General features: G+C 37.0%; 1 protein-coding gene across 1 annotated transcript; it reads right to left on the reverse strand.

Moving 5' to 3' along the window:
* Positions 1-497: 497 nt before the first annotated feature.
* LOC311623327 (FUN14 domain-containing protein 2-like) lies at positions 498-1,013 on the reverse strand (the record flags this gene model as incomplete). Its single annotated transcript, XM_084885336.1, has 1 exon — positions 498-1,013. One exon carries the CDS (start codon positions 1,011-1,013, stop codon positions 498-500), a length of 516 nt encoding a protein of 171 aa, XP_084741462.1.
* Between the last annotated feature and the right edge of the window lie 7,803 nt (positions 1,014-8,816).

Below are 8,816 nucleotides of genomic sequence, written 5' to 3' on the forward strand. Positions count from 1 at the left end.
ATTAGGCTTTCCTTTTGAGAAATTGATATACTTTAATGTATTCTCCGCCCCCCCCCCCACCTTTCATGCTGAAAGGCGAATGTTTTCAGTTCCTTTTCATGCAGCACATAGTCAAGTATCTATGTGCTTGTTATTCCTTTTCCAAATCAAGTTTGAGACAACCTCTGAGGATCCACCCATCCTCCGAGGTGAGCCATCTTGCACTATGTTTTAGGAAATATCTTACAGAGGGGGAAAGGAACATTCTTTTCCTACAGACTAGTCAGGTGGGGAGTGTTCTGGGAGGAGAGCTAACGCCTACTATCTCTTCTGGCGTTGCTGGAGGCTCACAGAAGGGCCGTATCCAGTTTGTACCAACAAATGCCTTATAGAAGCCATTCAGATCCGCCACAGCAGGGGGGAAGGCACAGAAGAGGAGGAAGAGGAGACTTGATGTCCTAAGATGAAGAGGCTAGTAGGTGGAAAGCCCAGGAATAACGGAAACGGAGTTGACCTCCTTAGGATGACATGCCAAGCAGGAAGCCTCCGAGAAATCCACCCGCCATCAGAATGTTCGACTTCACAAACAACGCGATCTCCTCAGCTTTGCTTTTCACCTCCATAGGTATGTGGGTGCTCCTTTGGGACTTCAGATGTTCCTTGGCTTTCTTCATGTCCCTCTCTACTTGTTGCCAGTCAATTTTGATGTACTCGGCATGGTTTGCAAGCTGAAGGAGAAAAAACCCTCCTCCCACTGCCGTGGCAGCCAACCTTCCAACTTTCTGGAATATGAAGCCGGTGCACCATCCAGTGACACCTCCAATTAACAGCTGGGTTGCCATGCTGCCCTTCTCAGTCGAGAGCTCAGATTCATTGTCAAAAAGCTTGTGCCACCATCGCTGCTTTTCAGCCAACTTTGCAAGGTCCACTATGTCAAAATGTCCCTGACTGGACGCGGATGCTTCAGCGAGGTGCTCTTGCGATGCCACCCGTGAAGGCTGGGCGCCGCTGGCCTGTGGGTCAGATGTTTCCATTCCCACGGCCGCGGCGGAAGAGGGCGGACTGCGCTGGCCGCAGCCACTCCCCCCCGCCCCTACCCATGCGTGCAACTGCGTCACAAGGCTCCCGGGCCGTATCCAATGGATTCATGTTTTGCGGCAGATATTCACTGAGCCCCTATTGGGTGCCTAGTCCTGAGGATACGTGTTGTTACAGAGGACGTGACAACGTACAGAGAAGGGTCTTAACCTATATTGGCAAAGTAAGTGTGAAAGAGCCATGATACCAGATGGTGTGTGTTTGTATACTATGTTCCAGATTAATGTGAATCCTATGTTATGAATGAAAAGTGACTATTATAAGGATATCCTCATTTAAAAATAGCAGGCTAATATATTAAAGAGTCTAGAAGGTGATTAAAAAAAATTTTTTTTTTATTGATTTCAGAGAGGAAGGGAGAAGGAGAGAGAGATAGGATGAGAGAGAATAATTGATTGGCTGCCTCCTGCACACCCCTAATGGGGGATGGAACCTGCAACATGGGCATGTGCCCCAACCTGAATCCAACCATGACCTCCTGGTTCATAGGTCAAGGCTCAACCACTGAGCAACACCGGTCCAGCAAGAAGATGATATAAAAAATTATATTCAGTCAGGTACTAATGACAAAACAGACAACAAATTATTTTACTTTATTAAAAATTTCCAGTTTATAACCAAAATATACAACAACTACATTTAAAATCAGTTTGTACACTCACAGTTAAAGTGCTAAGTAAAAACATTTACAAAAACCGACAGTAGTCTACTGTAAACAAAATAAATCTACAAGAGCAGAGTGCAAAGCACATCCAGCTAATGTAAAAATACAGTTCATGCTCTAATCAAGTGCACTTGCCCTATACACATCTCAACAATAGTAACTTTCCCACTCACTTGGAAATGAACAATTTTCAATACACAAAAGAGAAACATGAAGAACTAATGCCACAAAATACAAGTCTTTAGCATAAACACTTTCTAACTAGATGTTTATATGATAAAGCAAGATTAAAATTTTAGAATCAATATTATAATTATCTTGTCAATTTAATTCAAAACAGGTTTGGAAACTCAATTGCTAACTGCTAGCCATTTAAAAATAATAGTTTTTAAAGGAAAATAATGAAAAAAAGGAATAACTTTTCTACCTTTATATCTCTTGAAAAGAGAAGGAGGTAGTCATTCTTGATAATAGTAAAATGAAGACTTTTTTTTTTTTTTTTAACAACAATGGACAGCGTTCACCTATAAATTTAATATCAATGACTAGAGCTGTAAGACAGGCCAAGTTGAAAGGTTGGCTAAGACTGAAACACAGGCCATCTCAGGAGAATAGTGTGGATGATGGATACCTAGGATGCTCTGGACACAACCTTAAACTGAAAAATAAAAATAGGATCAGCATGGCACTGACTTCATAGAACCCATAATTACAAGTGACTAGCTCCCTTCCTCAAGATCACTTGAAAGTAGACAGCACTTTCAGACACTTCATGGGCAGAATCCTACGTTAGGTCATTTAACATCTCTTGCCTCACAATAGTCCCATCAACTCTAGTGAGATTATTTCCACTTTTGTCTTAAAGCTTAATATTCTATTAACTGATAGTAATTTGCACTGGCACTAATGTATTTGTTCTATTTATTTATTTTAAATCTTTATTGTTGAATAATGTGTTTGCTCTTAAATGCAGATTTCTCTTTAAGACAGAGGTAAAAGGGCTATAGTCCTCAACACTTTAATAAGTTAAAGCAAATTTCCTTCTTCCTAACACTTTCAGATAAGTTATACTTTGGGAGTATTGATAAAGAAGACTGGAGATAAAAGGCAGCCCTGTCCGTGTGGCTCAGTGGTTGAGCGTTAACCAGGAGGTCATGGTTCGACTCCCGGTCAGGGCACATGCCTGGGTTGTAGGCTCAATCCCCAATAGGGGCCGTGCAGGAGGTAGCCAATTGATTATTTCACATAATTGATGTTGCTATCCTTCTCTCCATCTCCCTTCCTATCTCTGAAATCAATAAAAACATTTTTTAAAAAAAAGGCAGATAGTAATATCTTGGGGATTGTAAAGAAGCAGGTATGTACCTAGACAGACTCATGGTATCAACTAAGAAGTGTACCAAGCAGTTATTGAGAGATCAAAATAAGCTTCCTCCACTATAAAAGTTTATCCAAAACTAAGACACTGGATTAATACTGGAATGTACAAGATCAACTTTTTTTTTTTTTTTTTTAATATATTTTATTGATTTTGTACAGAGAGAAAGGGAGAGAGATAGAGAGCTAGAAACATTGATGAGAGAGAGAGTCATCAACCAGCTGCCTCTTGCACACCCCCTACTGGGGATATGCCCGCAACCAAGGTACATGCCCTTGACCGGAATCGAACCCGGGACCTTTCAGTCCCCAAGCGACGCTCTATCCATTGAGCCAAACCGGTCTCGGCAAGATCAACTTTTGTTAGCTAACCTGTTACCCTTATTATTCATAATATTATTTATATGAAGAGCTGTAACAACATCTGAATTTAGGACAACTTAATTTACAACCTTTTAGATCACTAAAATTGGAGATTTCATTGTAGAAGAAGCTTCATATTTATATATGTTTTTATACTCTCTTTTTTCTTATCAACCTGAACTCTCTCTATATAAAAGCCTAAGCAACTGTTTGACAATTAGAGCAAGAGTATTTATTTCAGTAACAAAACAATACATAATTAAGACAATGATCTTTAAAAGTAACAGAAACCTCCTTGGCCTGGTTCTTAGAAAACACAAATCTAAAAAAGAGAATTCTGTAGAGAGCTAAAGAAGCTTTATGGAAACATCTGCACAGCCAGAAAAAAATTACAAATAACAAATCACATGTTATCTCTAATAATATTTTAAAGCAGGATACATACATGTTCGTGGCAACTTAGCAACTGTATTCACTCAATGAATCTAAGAATACAGCATAAAAATAATTATTGAACAGAAAAGTTTCAATATACTCTGAAATTCCTTTTACATTTTATAATTATTTTAATGTTGGCAAACCTGGTAGCTTTTTTCTTTTGTTAATCCTCATCTAAGGATATTTTTTCCATTAATTAAAAAAATACTTTTAGTGATTTCAGAGAAAAAAGGAAGAGGGAGAGCTAGAAACATCAATGATGGTACATCTACACAATGGAATATTATGCTGCCATAAAAAAGAAGAAATTCTCATCATTTGCAGCAACTTGGATGGAATTGGAGAACATCATGCTGAGTGAAACAAGCCAGTCAATGAAAGAGAAACACCACATGACCTCATTTATGGATGATAAAGAACATTATAAACTGAAGAACCAAAAGATAGATATAGACAGTAAAGCAACAAGCAGACTGTCAATTACAGCACGGAGGTTAGGGAGATCTGGGGGAGATAAGAGATCAACCGAAGGACTTATATACATACATATAAGTACAACCAATGGACACAAAACTCTGGGGAGGGAGGGCATGTATGGGCAGGCGGGGAAGGGGGGGCAATGGTATATGTACAAAGACAATAATTTAATTTAAAAAAATCAATGATGAGAGAAAATCATTGATTGGCTGCCTCCTTCACACCCCACACTAGGGATCAAGCCTGAACTGTGACCTCCTGGTTCATAGATTGACACTTAACCACTAATCCAAACTGGCAAGGGCCCTGATAGCTTTTTAATTTGCTATATGGGCCAGTATCACTGTGTGGTTTGTTCAAAGTTTAGGCTAACTAGTTATATTTATATTTAAGGGAACAAAAACCACATTATATATGTCATTTTTTTTCCTGTATGTAAATTTGAGGTGCTTTAGAAGAATTTTTACATAAAGTTTACATGTAAGCTTTCTTTCACTTTTAATACAATTTTCCTCCTTTAAAATTTCTTAAAATCGAGAATGGGAAACAAAGTTAATAACATATCTGAATCCTATCAATTTAAGAATAAATTGCATTAACAGTACAGATTAATCTATTATAGTAAATATAGTTCATGGAAAGAAAAAAAGCAAGCCCAAATAATGATTATAAAATGGTCAAGAAACAACCATATTAGAGATGGGTGGAATTTGAGACTACCTAATCTAATGGCCTTGTTTCTTTCATTTACAAATGAGAAAACCAAGGTCCCAAGAGGTAAAACTCCAAAGTTACACAGTTCATTTAGAAGAGAGACAAACCTAAAAATCAAGTTGCCTGACTCAAAATTCAGTGGTACTCAAAAATAACATAATGCCCTTTTACTAAGCATTTAAAAAACTGCCAATTTAGAAAACAGAAATTATTTAACTCTATACAGTTTTATTCTTTTAAGCCAGTAAGTACAACACAAAAGAATAGTTGTAAATTAGTAATGTAAACAAACATATAACAAAAACCCCAGGTCAATAGTAAAAATAATAATAATGTAGTTCACCCTATTGCAGGAAATATGATAAAATAAAAAGCATGAAAAATATCAGTCTTATAAATACTAACTAGGGGCCCAGTGCACAAATTCATGCACCTTGAAAGGAACTGTGGGCTGGGAGGCTGCAGTGGGCACAACAGCAATCTCGCATCCTCTGTGCCCCCACCCAGCTCCTCCCACCACAGCCCCCTAGTCCCCTGTCTGCTAGCAGCCCTGCTCTTGCCACCACCGCTCCCATGCACTAACAGCGCCAGAGTCGCTCTGCACCATCAGCGGGTGTGAGTGGCAGCTGCTGCCCCAATCGTCCCTCAGGAGCAGGGGGAGGTGGAGAAGCCCTCAGGTGCGATTGGGGCCAGCAGCCGCTGCTTGCACTTGATGACAGCGCTGAGCGATCGGGGCTGGTGCTGGGCACTGGCAGCAGGGACAAGCAGTAGCTCCAGCACTGGCAGCATGGGGAAGCGCCTGACAGGACCATGGCACATGGGAGCAAAGTATTTTCAGTAACCACCAGAGGCTCGCCCCAATGACAGTGACCAGTGCCCTGTCTTGGTCTGGCGCCCCTGCTCATCTACTTCACCAACCCGCTGCTGCCATCACCGGCCATGTTCCACACTCGCCCCCTGGTGGTCAGCGCATGTCATAGCGACCAATTGTTCAGTTGTTCGGTTGTTCCACTGTTTGTCTATTTGCATATTAGGGTTTTTTTTTTTTTTTATATATAGATGTTACTAGCTAATGGTAATTACAAAATTTATGGAACTCTGAGTTCTCAAAATCTAAATTACAATATAAAAAAAAAACTTGTTTTTGTATTAAGTTAAACTGGTGACAGTGGCCAATAGAATAAAGGAATAAATTCTGAGCAATGTTATCATATCTTGAAAAATGTCTAAGAAAGGACACAATAAATTTTCTAAGGTGATTCTTTAAAAAAACAATAATCTGCCCTACCTGGTTCAGCTCAGAAAATAGATCATCAGCCTATGGACTGAAGGGTCCCAGGTTCGATTCCGGTCAAGGGCATGTACCTTGGTTGTGGGCACATTCCCAAAAGGGGGTGTGTAGGAGGCAGATGATCTATGTTTCTCTCTCACTGATGTTTCTAACTCTCTATCCCTCTCCCTTCCTCTCTATAAAAAACAAAATCAATAAAATATATTAAAAAATAATAATCTGAAGACACTTATCCTTCAATGCATTTAAATAGAATGAACTCTTTTTTAAAAAAAATATATTTTATTGATTTTTTTACAGAGAGGAAGGGAGAAGGATAGAGAGCTAGAAACATCAATGAGAGAGAAACATTGACCAGCTGCCTCTTGCGCACTGGGGATGTGCCTGCAACCAAGGTACATGCCCTTGACCGGAATCGAACCTGAGACCTTTCAGTCTGCAGGTTGACGCTCTATCCAATGAGCCAAACCGGTTTCGGCAATTGAACTACTCTTAAAGGAAGTAATGTTGTACTGGTATAGTATCTGGCAAAAACGTAAGTGAAACTTCCTTTTATCTTTATAGCAACAAAATTTTACTAGAGAGAAATCAGAGAATAAGAAATAGGCTTATTAACTAATTATATTACATCTTTATATATCAACCAAAATAATAATGTCTACAAAGATGGCTAGGACGACCATAACATTTTCCCCTAGATTCTGGATCCTGAGAGAAAATTATAATCATATATGAATTTGCCTATAAAAGAAATCAAGGATTAAAGTTAAATTAGGAAAAAACTCTAGGAAACTGATTATAGTTATATGGGAGGTAAAGGATGCTTGATCTTCCTATTCCTTTCCCAAAACTCATATAACTGGAACAAAAGAGAAGGGTAGAAAATTAAATTATGAGGGGATGACAATATTATTTTTTCATATAAAATAGAAATAAGAATGTATAAAATTATACAGCTACTAAGAAACATAGTTGAATTAAATGTAAATACTTTATCTCATTTTAATCAGTTATATAAAGGGATAAAAGAAATGTAAAAGAATCATGAGTTCCTTTGTAAATCTTGGTTTTATAAGGTATCTTTTGTCTGCTTATATCAGGGGAAAAATGGAGAAATTCTTACTTTTAGGCAGGTTTAAAAAATTATATATACAAACATAGAAACAATTAAGATAATACCTTACAATTTAAAGTTTTGCAGTGATGAAAACTAATAATTTAATCACCTTTTAAAAACTTGTTCTTAATCAGATAGAGTTAGGCACATGAAAGTCCTCAAAGAAAACAAGTAATAAGGCTTACACTTCTTATATTTTTCTTACAATTTCAGTGAAGCCAAGCGATTTTATATAATTCCAAATCAAAGATATCATATACTGGAGATCCCTAATTTCTGTTGAAAGGGACCTACAAATTCATCATATAAAATTTGAGAGCATACTGTATTTTAGAGAGCTAACACAATTTAAGGACAGAGCTACTCTTGAAAAAGAATCTCATTTTTAAAAGGATAATTGGATTGCTGATTTAAACATGGTACCGAATGAATACTGGTCTAATTGCCTGCTTTGTTGTTACTGCTATATACCACTGAAAACCATATCCTTATTTTCTACAACTCCCAAATTTTAACAGAAACATATAAGTAGATCAATTTATAGATTACAGACCATTATAATACATGTTATCTCATTTGATCCTTACACATTCTGTGAGGTAAGTTGGGACCAAAAATTGCCTTATCCTCATTTTACACTGAAGACATTGAAACTAAGAGAATTTAAATGACCTGTGCACTTCACACCATAATTATGGGTCTTTGAATTCCAAGGCCAGTGGAATTTTCATTATACTAGACTATGTAATTCATCCAAGTATGATAATATATATAAATGTACCTTTGGCATGTCAAAAGCGGTTTATATATCACCAGAGTGAAATTTTGGTATATTAATGTTTTCTAAGTTTTAGCCAATGATCCTCTATTTTATAAAAAAAAAAAAATTTAAGTTCATTTTATTTCATAGGGCTATAACCTAAATCAAGGTAGTTACAATTTCAGTTATTTCCAACTATTATCACAAAGAAACTGAGATAGGTTAAAATGTTGAAAAAAATTTTCTAATTTGAAGAGATTTTTAAAATGTTGGAAAAATTTTCTAATTTGAAGAAATTCTTAGATTTCTAAATCTGCTTTCAGAAGAAAGAGAAAGAGAAAGTTATTACTAATGAAGGTTTGCTTAAGTATTTATCACCCAACTAATACACAAAAATCTAATTTCACATAAAACCAAAAAGAGCCTAAATACTTCTAAGAATAGCTCTCACCATTAAAAATGAATATAAAATGTTGGTACAAGTTTGTATATATATATTTCTTTAGTTTAAATAGTAATATGGATAGTTACTATAGGG

Source organism: Pipistrellus hanaki (assembly GCF_964339955.1).
Source record: "Pipistrellus hanaki genome assembly, chromosome: 5".
NCBI lineage: Eukaryota > Metazoa > Chordata > Mammalia > Chiroptera > Vespertilionidae > Pipistrellus > Pipistrellus hanaki.